The sequence below is a fragment of the Nicotiana attenuata genome, unplaced genomic scaffold (genome assembly GCF_001879085.1).
Source record: "Nicotiana attenuata strain UT unplaced genomic scaffold, NIATTr2, whole genome shotgun sequence".
In the NCBI taxonomy this organism is placed as follows: domain Eukaryota; kingdom Viridiplantae; phylum Streptophyta; class Magnoliopsida; order Solanales; family Solanaceae; genus Nicotiana; species Nicotiana attenuata.
The window spans coordinates 21,291-34,718 of NW_017675922.1; the positions used below are offsets into that span (position 1 = coordinate 21,291).

At 44.4% G+C, this 13,428-nt stretch overlaps 1 protein-coding gene across 1 annotated transcript; it reads right to left on the reverse strand.

The window, feature by feature from the left end:
• Positions 1-10,674: 10,674 nt before the first annotated feature.
• On the reverse strand, positions 10,675-13,183 carry LOC109220580 (hydroxymethylglutaryl-CoA lyase, mitochondrial-like). The gene is made up of 5 exons (XM_019385044.1): positions 13,147-13,183; positions 12,278-12,375; positions 11,838-12,008; positions 11,403-11,469; positions 10,675-10,802 (listed from the first exon to the last, which is right to left on the reverse strand). The coding sequence occupies exons 1-5, from the start codon at positions 13,181-13,183 to the stop codon at positions 10,675-10,677; spliced, it is 501 nt and encodes a 166-aa protein (XP_019240589.1).
• Between the last annotated feature and the right edge of the window lie 245 nt (positions 13,184-13,428).

Here is a 13,428-nt window from a genome sequence, read left to right on the forward strand (position 1 = left end):
TTGAGGCTGTGCTGATGGGCATAATCCCCTGTTTGAGAGATGTTTGGAACTGGGCATGCTAGTTGTGGAAGTTGAGCTTGTTGAAGGCCCATGCAACACTGGGTTGTCTTTATTTTAGGACTTGTCCTTGGGCCTTTAGTTTTATTCACATTTAATATTTATATTCTTTGGGCCAATAATAATTTGTAACAAATAATTTGAGGTGTTAGTGAAATTGGGGAAATGGTTATATTCTAATGTTTGCATGAAAGGGTAGAGAACTTGCCTATAGGGTTCGTATGATTTACTTGTTATTCTATCCAACCTGCCATGTATGCTATTAAAATTTTCATGTACACTAATAGAAATTATGCCATTAGGGGAATCACACGCTCACACAACTTGTTTACTATCAAAGCATGAGCTTAAGTACTTTATTTGTTTCCCATATCTATTGCTATGTGTTACTAGATGGCATGCCTATAGGATCACTAATGCCCATATAGAAATCCTGCCTATAGGACTTTAATTGGCTAATTTGCTATTTCTATTGTGATCATATTACTTACCTAGAAAACATGCCTATAGGGGGTAAGCATTACAAAATATCAGTTTCAATTGTCAATCGTTAGAAATCTCGCCTATAAGGTATTGTCACTCTCTTAAGATGGTTTATGAGATCAATGTTAATGCTGGACTCTCAAACACTGTTTCATTGCTTAACTATGCCACTATTAGAAATCATGGCTATAGGACAATGTCACCTTCCTAAAACGCATATCTATAAAATCATCGCTAATAGATCTAAGCTTACAAATAGTTTACTGCCTCCTCGCCTAAGCCAATAAGAGAAATGATGTTGTATATATGATGTTGGAATTTAGATTCACCTAGAGACCATGCCTATAGGATTTTAAGTCTTAATTCTGAAGCTACGTACTTCCTAAATTTCCCGCGTGCATTTGCTGTTTATGTGTGGGGGCAAACTTGAGCCTTTATTTGTCTTTACATGAAGTCCTATTTGTTTTGTATGTCACCTAGTTTTATCATTGTAAGCAGCCTAAGTAAAGTCTAGAACCACCCAAATAGAGGTACAAAGCCTCCTTGACTGTAGGCATGGGACGAGTAGTGCACACATAGGGTACGACTTAGAATTGAATTAGAGCGCTTTTAGGTAAACAACTTTAACATAGTAATCGGGTAGCAGGAGATGATAGTCTGTGCCCGTTGAATAATATGAGTAACTCCCTACCTCAAGGGAGTTGCAAAGTATTATTTATGTTGCACAGGGTGGTCCTTTAGGCTAAAAATCTTAGGACCCTCCCCCCTCCCCCCCTCCCCTTTTTCTTTATACACTTAGTCATCTATAGACCGTTATAGTTATATCCTTGTAATCCTTAAGATTTTTATCAATTCTCATTGTGTTATAATAAAACTCTTTGACCCTTTATTCTCTTTGTTTATCTTGCCTAATTACAATCCACATAGTCTTAAGTTCGGCCGGGACCCACAGTTGTGGACCTCGAAGACTGCCTAACACCTTTTCTTTGAGGTAATTTGTGCCCTTGCCCGATCTTTGGTGGCGTTGACTAGTCAACTAGAGTTATCTGCATAATAGGTGCCCTAACGCACCTTAAAAACCGTTTTAGCACTTTATCTCCCATCTAAAAAAAAGTTGTCACAATGTCGAAACCTGCTTTCGCGAGAAAAAAGGGCGCGACAACGCTCGTGAAAGGCCTTATCTAAGTAGCCTTGACTATGTGGGCATGCATTGAAGCAAGGACAAAAATCTCAAAACTCACAACATAAATACGTAAAAGACATTAATTATTGAATGAGACCATCGATCCTTTATTTCTTCTAGGCCAAATACCTAGACAACCCATTAAACTTGGCCCAATTTTTTATTTTGGCACTTTAACTCAGCATTGTTCCATTTTGGCCCTTGAACTCCATTTCTTTTGTTCCACTTTGACACAAAAACATTTTTTTATTTGGGAGAAATTTTTTTGTGTCAAAGTGGAACAAAAGAAATGGGGTTGAAGGGCCAAAATGGAACAAGGCTGGGTTAAAGTGCCAAAATAAAAAATTGGGCCAAGTTTAATGGTCTTTATATGTATTTGGCCTTTCTTCTATCGTTTTTTGGTGATGCTAACGTTCATATACTTTGCTCTCCATCTAATGTGGAAGAAATTCTTTCTATATTACATTATTACTAATATGAGATTAGCCTAAGGGTCATATGTTCTCTTTCTTTGGAAACTCACCAGCCTATAAATAACATGTCAATCCTTGTCATTCGCCCACGTACATCATCCCGCCATCCGTTATACGTATATAAATGATTTATTATATCTGTATGGGTCAGAATCCGATCTCACGGTAATTAACGGAGTTAATCTCGTCTTGAGCTAATCCATAATTAATAAGTGGTATGGCCACTTATTCATAACAGGATTCGACTCTTGTCCGATTTAATCTACGAGGGCATGGCCCAGTCATTCCCCCATGGGGCGGAACCCCAGCGTGGCCACGGCCATTTATTGCCAGCTCACGAAGCTCACATCTATAAATACTAAGAGTGGAAGCCCTAGAAGGGGGCCCTGCTTCTTGACCACTATTGACAAGAGAGAGAGAGAAGAGAAAAACATACCCATCTTATGGGAAGAGAAAACACCATTGTAAGGCTCTGGACCTCTTCATGGAGAGGCAGACCAAACCAATATTATCAATAAAGGCTTTTAATGTTTCTCCCCCTAATCCTGAGTACTTCTTTTCGTTTCCTTCATGTGGTTCAATGGATTATTACGATTTGCTATGATTTTTCCGTAACTTATTTGTATTGTTTTGCACTCATAAGATATGTGATAACTTTTGAGCAAACAATTTGGCGCCGTCTGTGGGGATTTCATAGCAAAATCGCGTAGTTCTTCCATGGACCAAAAGGAAAGAAACGCCGGAAAAGGAAGAACAACCCAGCTTAAACAAGCCAAAGCGGCATATTAGGCCGATGGAACTCGAAGACCTCGAATCGAGATCCAGTTCCTCTGTCTCTCATCTATCGGATGGTACAAACAAGAAGAAGCAACCCCGCATAAACAAGCCAAAGCGGCATATCAGGCCTATGGAACTCGAAGATCTCGAATCGAGATCCAGTTCCTCTGTCTCTCATCTATCGGATGGTGCAAACAAGAAGAAGAAGCCCCCCTCTCTTTTGGGGAGAATCTTCGTAAGAGATCTCCCACATCCCTGATAAGGGCTCCAGCCGGAAACCAGCACGGAGGAATCTCGAATCGAGAATCGCTTCGAGACAGCCTACATACCCCGGTTGGGAAGATAACGATTAAGCTGCTCAAGATCTCGAATCAAAACCGAGCTTCAGCTCCCAAAAACCCACGAACCAAAAAAGCTCAACTACGGTTGAACCAAGACAGGCTATGCGCCTTCGCCAACAAGTTCAACTACGGTTGAACCAAAACAGGCTATGCGCCTTCACCAAAAAAAGTTCAACTACGGTTGAACCGGGACTCAGGCTATGCGCCTTCGCCAACAAGTTCAACTACGGTTGAACCAAAACAGGCTACGTGACTTCACCAAAACACTTCAACTACGGTTGAACCGGGACTCAGGCTATGCGCCTTCACCAACAAGTTCAACTACGGTTGAAACAAGATAGGCTATACGCCTTCACCAAAAAGTTCAACTACGGTTGAACCAAGACAGGCTNTGTATGGGTCAGAATCCGATCTCACGGTAATTAACGGAGTTAATCTCGTCTTGAGCTAATCCATAATTAATAAGTGGTATGGCCACTTATTCATAACAGGATTCGACTCTTGTCCGATTTAATCTACGAGGGCATGGCCCAGTCAGTTCCCCCATCGGGGCGGAACCCCAGCGTGGCCACGGCCATTATTGCCAGCTCACGAAGCTCACATCTATAAATACTAAGAGTCGGAAGCCCTAGAAGGGGACCCTGCTCTTGACCACTATTGACAAGAGAGAGAGAGAAGAGAAAAATATACCCATCTTATGGGAAGAGAAAACACCATTGTAAGGCTCTGAACCTCTTCATGGAGAGGCAGACCAAACCAATATTATCAATAAAGGCTTTTAATGTTTCTCCCCCTAATCCTGAGTACTTATTTTCGTTTCCTTCATGTGGTCCAACGGATTATTACGGTTTGCTATGATTTTCCCGTGATTTATTTATATTATTTATACTCATAAGATATGTGATAACTTTTGAGCAAACAATTTGGCGCCGTCTGTGGGGATTTCATAGCAAAATCGCGTAGTTCTTCCATGGACCAAAAGGAAAGAAACGCCGGAAAAGGAAGAACAACCCCGCCATAAACAAGCCAAAGCGGCATATCAGGGCGATGGAACTCGAAGATCTCAAATCAAGATCTAAGTCCTCTCTCTCTCTCCGATCTCCGATAGTGGAAACAAAAAGAAGAAGCCCCCCCCCCCCTAAGGGAAGGTCTCTGTAAGGCATCTCCCACATCCCTGACACGAGCTCCGGCCAGAAACCGGCACGGAGATATCTCGAGCCGAGAGTCGCCTCAAGACAGCCTATAAACCCTGGTTGGGAAGACAACGGATGAGCCGCTCAAGGTCTCGAATCCAAACCGAGCTTCAGCACTCAATACCCACAATATGGGACGCAGGCCATGAGCCTTCGTCATCAAGATCGACAAAGTTCAACAACAGTTGAACTGGGACTCAGGCCATGAGCCTTCGTCATCAAAGATCGACAAAGTTCAACAACAGTTAAACTGGGACTCAGGCCATGAGCCTTCGTCATCAAAGATCGACAAAGTTCAACAACAGTTGAACTGGGACTCAGGCCATGAGCCTTCGCCATCAAGATCGACAAAATTCAACAACAGTTGAACTGGGATTCAGGCTAGGCGCCTTCGCCAGTAAGTTCGACTACGGTTGAACCAAGACTCAGGCTAAGCGCCTTCGTCATTAAATCAAGGCTATACGCCTTCGCCAGTGAGTTCAGCTACGGTTAAACCAAGATTCAGGCTATGCGCCTTCGCCAGTAAGTTCAACTACGGTTGAACCAAGACTCAGGCTAAGCGCCTTCGCCAAAAAGTTCAACTACAGTTGAACCAAGACAGGCTATGCACCTTCGCCAAAAAGTTCAACTACGGTTGAACCAAGACAGGCTATGCGCCTTCACCAAAAAAAGTTCAACTACGGTTGAACCGGGACTCAGGCTATGCGCCTTCACCAAAAAAAAGTTCAACTACGGTTGAACCGGGACTCAGGCTACCCGCCTTCGCCAATTAGTTCAACTACGGTTGAACCAAGACAGGCTGTGCGCCTTCACCAAAAAGTTCAACTACGGTTGAACCAAGACAGGCTATGCACCTTCACCAAACAGTTCAACTACGGTTGAACCAAGACAGGCTATGCGCCTTCACCAAAAAGTTCAACTACGGTTGAACCGGGACTCAAGCTATGTGCCTTCGCCATCAAATTTAACAAAGTCCAACAACAGTCGAACTGGAACTCCGGCTACATGCCTTCGCCAATAAGTCCAACCACGGTTGAACCAAGACTCAAGCTATGTGCCTTCGCCATTAAATCCAACGAGCTCGACCTCGATCGAACTACATGGATGGACGCCTTCTTCCTCAACTTTAGCAAGTTCAACCACAGTTGAACCGAGACTCAGGCCAAACGCCTTCATCTGTGAAAGCAAAGCCCGACCTCCAATGAATCGAAGCGCAGGATAGGCACCCTTGCCATTCAAGTAAGTACTCCAAACTCGAATTAAGTTTCGGGCCTCGTAAAGTTCGGCCCTGGTCAAACTACGAGGCCGTGTTTTTTACCATCACGAGCGGTAGTTCGACCGCGTCCGAACTGGGACTAAGGCTAAGCGCCACTATCGCCAGATAACGGCTAAGACTCGCCCGCACCGAGTTGAGTAAGCAAGGCCGCTAATAACCAGAAATTAACATGCCTACCAGAGTCAAACTCAGCAAACCACCCCTTGAACACGCGCAAAAGAAAAGTCTAAGGGGGAAAAAGGAAAGGCACAAAACAAGCACAAGGCAGGCAATGGAAAAGAAAATTTATATATTTACAAAGTCAATGACGGGTCATCCCCGCTTACACCCGGCCAAGGCCGGTAAATAAAAAAAAAGGGGAAGAAAAACAAGAAACACCCAAATCGCCAAGCGGCGAGCGAAACAAAAAATACAACAAATCTTTCTACTCGGCGCCATCCGCGCCGTCATCTGCACCATCGCCAACCTCTGGCGTCGCCGCGTCAAAACCACAGTCGGTACGGGCCTCACGAGCCTTCTGACGCGCTTCCTCGAACGCAGCCTCGGTCACGATACCGGCCTCCCACAAATTCTTATATACATCGCGTTGGGCCTCGGCAAAAACCCAAAGTTCGCGAGCCTGGTTGGAAGGGGCGGCCTGGTCCCGTAGGCGCTGATTCTCCCCCTCCAAGGTCGCGATCCGATCCGCCATGGCTTGGGCGTCCCGCTCAAAGACCCCAATGCGGTCCTCTAGCCCCGCCTCTCTAAAGGCCGCGGCAGCTCTCTCCAACCCCCACTCCCTCTCACGAACACGAAGCGCCTCCTCCAACCCTGCGACCTTCGTCGAAGCGGTCCCCGCCTGCTGCCTCAAAGCCGCGACTTCACCCTCCAATGCGGTCACTTTCCCGTTCCATGTCACAGCGGCCTCCGCTGCCTTGGCCTGATCTTGGCGCTCCCTCTCAGCTGCGTCCCGCCTTCCCGCCTCAAGCTCCTCGTCCTTCTGACGAAGCTGTTCCTCGAGGGCGCGCGTTCTGCCAAGTGCCTGCTGCACCTGAAGCTCCCGCCTCGCCAGTTCCTCGACCAAGGCCCGGCTACGGGGATCATTCCTCAAGCGCACGCTCAACTCTCGGCACCGATCTCGGTAGCGGCGGTACTTCTCCAGCGCCCGCAAAAATATCCCCGAGCGGACTTTGGCTCGACGGATGCTCTCCACCCCCAACAAATAAGACTGCAAAGCAAAGACAATGATTAAGATAAAGAACAAACTAAGGCAAAGAAGAAGCGAATCAACGTCGTATTACATACCCTCAAGCCCATCACGGCCACTTCATTCATCAGTCCGATATCCGTAACGCCCCTCAACGACGCATTCTCGGCCTCCGAGCATAGCAGCTCAAACTGCGGCACCAAGCCACTCCCTTGGAGCAATAAGTTCAACTCTGTGGGAACCTCGATGAAGCGAGAGCGCCCCTCTGCGCGCACCGTTGAATTGGTGAAGCCTTCCTGGAACATACGGACGTCGTCGGGGTCCAAGTCGGATTCAGACTCGTACTCACCCTCTACAGCATCTCTTCCTCCTTCAGCCGCCGGCAAGGTGGAATCTCCCGCCGCAGCCGCCAAAGGAGTGCTTAACTCACCGACATTACCAGCCGCTGAGGAACTACCTCCCGTATCAGCAACTGGAACCACCGACTGAGTCGCCGAAGCGACGGCATCGTCATGGCCTAAGCCAGCCAGGGCAGCCACAATTGACTGTTCACCCTCAAGGGCAGGCGCCGCGACCGCACCCCTCTCCGCATCCATCGGAGGGGACTCCAGATTGATTACCACAAGAGGAGCCGGCATGAACACAACCCTACGTCTTATCAAGGGCCTCTCCTCCACCCCGTCTGATGATGATTCCGCCCTAGGGCGCACAACCCCCGATGGCCCCTCGTCCCGAAGCGCGGACCGTGCTGGAGAAGGAACCGCTGAAGATTCAACTGATGCCGCACTCGGTATTGAGCGCGACACCGGCGCTGCAGTAAGCCGAGCAATTGCACCAGGCCGACGGAAGGCCAACTGAGGGGCCCTGACGCGGCGTGCCCTCCCTGATCACAGGAAAACAAAGTTGATGAGTAGAGCTGAAACAAAGCGGAACAGAAGAAGAAATCAATTTTTTACCTGCCACAGGCCTACGGCCATGCCTCTCCCAGAAAGATGCCCATGTGCGTATCCCCACCGTATGGGGGAGTACGGCCTCGACCCACTCGCGTATCCAAGACAATGGGGCCGGCGGCGACCTGTCGGCTACAAAAAACGACACGAGTTAGCGCTCATGATCACAAATCATAAAGAGGGGAAGAAAAGGGAATTCAACCACTAAAGAACTTACGTGTATGGTTCCAAGCCTCTGGGAACCCAGTAGCATCCGCCACCAGATGCCTGGTCCTGATATAAAAGAAGTGCTCGAAAGGGCGAGGGTCGACCTCGTCATCCAATCTCATGACCAGACCTCTCGACCCACGAGGGCACGCCTGAATCATGGTGCCACGGACTCTCTGGGGAGCGTAGAGACTAAGCACATGCTGCAGCGTGACCTCCCTACGGGCCAATTCCGCGTACTTGATGAACATTGCCAACAATTTGTAGAGGGAAGGAGTGAGCTGACCCGGGCACACCCCGTAATAACGGCAGAAATCCACCACCAGCATTGGGAGCGGGATCTTGAACCCCAACCTGAAAGTATAGGCGTAAAAAATGCAGTATCCCCTGCGGTCGGTGTGGACCCTCTCATCGCTTCTAGCGAGAACGATGTCTGCATGGGTGGGAATGACCCCCTGTTCCCGTAATTGGGCCACCCCAATCTCCCCCATTAACGGGGCTTCATCCACCGGGTCCTCTCCACCGTCGACAGTGAAATCAATTGCCAGACCTCCGGGCCGAGGAACTACCTCGTCAACCGACGAAACTTCTCCGGTCTCTATCTGTTCTGCACCTCCCATTGCCGGAGGTGGCCCTTCAACTACCGGAAAATCTACCGAAAGAGCATCGTGGGAAGAACTGTTGCCATTGTTGATCTACTAAAGAGAAAGGGATAGAGTTCGGTGGGCAAGACAAAGGTTATCACTATCAAAGGAAAGAAAGGAGAAGATGAATTAGCAGAATGAAAAAGTTTCCTCAGAATCTCTCTCAGATGAACAATGAAGATATGAGAAATGAATGCCTCAACCCACCTTTACAGGCAACATAAATGGCTTTCGCGAAACCCAATAGCCATCATTAACTGCACGACCAACCGTAAAACGGTTCGGTTCTGCCGAAGCATGCGTCATTATGACAAGCTCTTCGAAGCGGCTTCTCAGCCATCCGCCAACGTCCCGCCGTCAGAATAATCGCAACGGCCTGCGAACGCTGAAAGAATGTGCCGTGCGCCTTCAAAATTCTGGACGTGACCAAATACGTACCCGGCGCATACTCATTTCCCACGGCCATCCCCAATATATGAAAGGCTACGACCATCTCTAATGTATGAAAGGCTCTCCAATATATGAAAGGCTACGGCCATCTCCAACGTGTAAACGGCTAAGGCCACCGCCGTCAATAAGTCGACCCCCTTATTCGAGTTTTTTCAAATCACAATCGATGAAGTCCGCTCATCGAGCTCGGCCGAAACACGACCTCAATAAGCGGAGGGACTAACTGTATGGGTCAGAATCCGATCTCACGGTAATTAACGGTGTTAATCTCGTCTTGAGCTAATCCATAATTAATAAGTGGTATGGCCACTTATTCATAACAGGATTCGACTCTTGTCCGATTTAATCTACGAGGGCACGGCCCATTCATTCCCCCATGGGGACGGAACCTCAGCGTGGCCACGGCCATTTATTGCCAGCTCACGAAGCTTACATCTATAAATACTAAGAGTGGAAGCCCTAGAAAGGGGGCTGCTTCTTCACCACTATTGACAAAAGAGAGAGAGAAGAGAAAAATATACCCATCTTATTGAAAGAGAAAACACCATTGTAAGGCTCTGAACCTCTTCATGGAGAGGCAGACCAAACCAATATTATCAATAAAAGCTGTTAAGATTTCTTCCCCTAACCTTGAGTACTTATTTTCATGTTCTTCGCTTGGTCCGATGGATTATTACGATTTGCTATGATTTTCCCGTAACTTATTTGTATTGTTTTGTCACTCATAAAGCACATGATAACTTTTGAGCAAACAATCATCATCTCCTGATCAAATTGCTACAACCTTCAGTTTGCCTTCTCCACAGCCATACCCAACAAGGCACTAAGTACTTCAGGTCTGGACTGAGATTTGCAACTCCTTGAGCTACAATCATGTCATTTTTCATCTTAAAAAATGGCATCCCACCACCATCTCAGTCTCATGACCTATTACAGATTGTCACCTTCATGAAGTTCTTCTATAAAAACTGCACCTTTTTTCATGACTGTGGCAGAAACAAGGTTCTTCAGAAAGCACTTATCTTTATGGATCAACTCGGCATCAATGACTACAAGCAAGCTTTCTTACAAGGAAAATCTATATCTGAAGCGTCTCATCTTATGCTTGAAGTGGTGGAGACTATTAAAAGTTCATTTGAAAAGCTCATCAATGAAGCTGGACTAAAAAAAGTTATGGTATCAGGAAGTCAACCCATGGGCTGCTTTCCTGGTTTTCGGACTCTGGACTCTGTTTCCCCACTGTCATCCAATTCGCAAAAACAGAATATGCCATAGGGGACTGAATATGTTCTAGTAGCTTCAAAATAATCACCTTTATCAAGCACTTCTGGAGCTACGATTGAAATACCCTGAAGTCCATGTCATATATGCTGATTATTGCAAAGCATTCACGGCTATTCTAAAAATTGCTTTCTGGTATTTAAAGCAAAAACTTTGATGAAGACATGTTGTGGCTATAGCGACAGTCCATTCAACTTTGATATGCAGAAACAGTATGGAGCAGAACCAAATTGCATGTTTTGATAGGGCTTCGTATCTGCATTGAGATGGATTTCGAATGACTCCTGAGGCATTGGAGAACCTGGTGAATACGCTCTTCAACAATTAAGGATTTGTATGTCCAAATTCAAGTTTAGCGAAGAAACACAGCAGCAGTAACAAGACATCATCCAAGATCATTCACGAATTAGAGATATGTCTTCTGTTGTTAGGCATTTACTCCTCGTCTATGCCGGTTCTCTGTATTCAATACAATAGCATTAGATTTTGTTCTAATCTGTTTAATACAAAGGCTAGGTTATCGTTGCTTCAAATGTACAGGGGAATGCCCCTTTTAGCTTCTGAAACAACTAGCAATTCGTTTCACTCGTACTGTCCAATAAAAGTATCCCGATTTAATTCAAATATTTTTCCAAGGTTTATTTATATGTTTGTTATCTAGTTTATTTTGCTGTTTCCTTCTAACCTTTATTTCTAAGCCTGAGATTTAGAAAAAGGTGTAACTATTTGTAAGAAGCTTAGCAACAAAATTAAGGATCTGACCATCAATTAACTTCATATTATATACTTAAACAAGTAAGGTTCTTTTTCTTTTGTGAAAAGACTTGGGCACTATAGGGTTGAGACTTATCATCTATGATTTGATGATAGAGAAATAAAGTAACCTTTTTTCCCAATTAACCTTTTGGCTTAGATGAAGGATCAAACATAAGCAGACCAGTTGAGTCTGATCTACCTTCTAGTATCCGCTGCTTGTAAATGAAAATCCAGTTAACAGCAATTCAGGATCTACACCAATTTACTTCATTTGGTAAAGAGAGAATTCGAGAATTAGGAGAACCACAGTTAATTCACCTTTCTGTCAGACCAAATCAGTAAGAAAGGAAGTTGGGGATTACTAGGGAAGGGGTAAATAGAACCAAATACATTTTGTTTGACCTTGAAAATACATATGCCGCATGATATTAGCCATCTAGACATTCTGATGTTAACACATATATAACAGAACAACAGACGCAAGATGTGCAAAGGATAAAAACATCCTACTGCATTACAAATGCTCTAGGTTATGTTAATTATGCTATTCGGACACAGAAAACTCATATACATGTGGTACCCGTTTTCGACAGACAGAACTAGCCGCTTGCACAATAGGCTGCAACAAAGAGGCAATCAATTTTATAAGTTCATAATTCACTTCATTAGGTACCATTGTCTTCTCATTTTGCAGTCCATCTGTTGAACCAACTTTCACTATCTTCTGGGAATCAGGAATAGATCCCACGAGCTGCATAATCATTTATATGCTGCTATATTACTCAGAGTGAGACATCATTTATGAAAAGTCAAGGAATTTCAATGCCGAGGACTTCAGAAAGAATCAAATCTCTACCTTGCGTACAACTTAGGTCAGCAATTTCACTGATTAAAAAACAAAAGAAGTAAAGCAGTTCACCAAGCACTCAAAGATCAACAAATATTAACAAACAAAGCAGTACCTTGTCTCAGCATCCTTCACATATCTGTAGGTGCTATAATAATAATAATTAGGCATACGAAAGAACTATGTGTTATTCGAACAACCCCAGGACCTTCATTGAAGTCCCTTTTTTTTTCATCTTTGCCATAGGAAGGCTCCTCCTTCAATGTCCTTGCTGAAAGGAAACACACAATTCTTAAAGAAAGAAAAAAGGTTGCATATAAGACACGAAGGTTACTGGATGAGAAAAAGCTAACTGAAAAGCATTGCAAGTAGCTTAGAACATAGATACTTCCCAACATGCTTGACTTAGAATAGCTGTGAATTACTCCCTCCGTTTCATATTAGATGAGGTAGTTTGACTCAGCACGGAGTTTAAGGAAAAAAGAAGAAGACTTTTGAAACTTGTGGTCTTAAAAGCTTAAGGGGTAAAAGGTTTGTGAGGCCATGTCATTTGTGTGGCTATAAAAGCTTCTCATTAAACGTAAATGGGTAAAATAAAGAGTTTAAAGTTTAATTATTTCCAAATTTAGAAATGTGTCATTTGTTTTGGAACAGACTAAAAAGGAAAGTACCTCATCTAATATAAAACGGAGGGAGTAGTATTTATAGTTTCTTCATTTTAGAGAGAAATCCCATAAAGGAATCTACCAAAAATTTGGACGAGCTTCCTTAACTTAAAGAGTATAGAAAGATGGTGAAAAGTTGTTGCACAAAAAGCGGCTCAATGTGCAAGTAGATTAAATATAGTAGAATGAATCTATGAAATTTGCTGATTTTGAATAGCAAACAAGCAGTAATCAACATGATTGTTTTGGTTAGTGGATTGGGGATTGCATAATAGGAACAAAACATAATAAAGTCTAAAGTTAACCATTGCATCACTGTGATTAACATAAAACTAATTAAACAAAGGATGATCTTTCAACTTTGCCTCAAAATTTACCTGCAAAAAGAAGGAACACAAAAGACCATGGAGTCATAAATGTTCCTGATGTAGTATGAGTGCATTTCACAATAATATCATGATAAAGACAAAATAATCAAACTAGGGCATAATAATACGCTTATCGCTGTCAGCTAAATTTGGGGAAATAGGAAATAAAACATATAAAAAAACTTCGAATACTTTATAAACCTTGAGAAATATCATGCGAGAGCATCGCCGAGGACGACCGACAAAAATGCTGCATTCGTGCTTGTGCGGGGGCCAGTGCTGATCTCTCTA

Coding starts and splice junctions, on each gene's coding strand:
- LOC109220580 (XM_019385044.1), bottom strand. CDS start 13,183: ATGACTCCATGGTCTTTTGTGTTCCTTCTTTTTGCAG. Junction 12,376..13,146: donor TGTGTTCCTTCTTTTTGCAG/GTAAATTTTGAG, acceptor GTTTCCTTTCAG/CAAGGACATTGAAGGAGGAG. Junction 10,803..11,402: donor TCCTTCATCTAAGCCAAAAG/GTTAATTGGGAA, acceptor CGTATTCACCAG/GTTCTCCAATGCCTCAGGAG.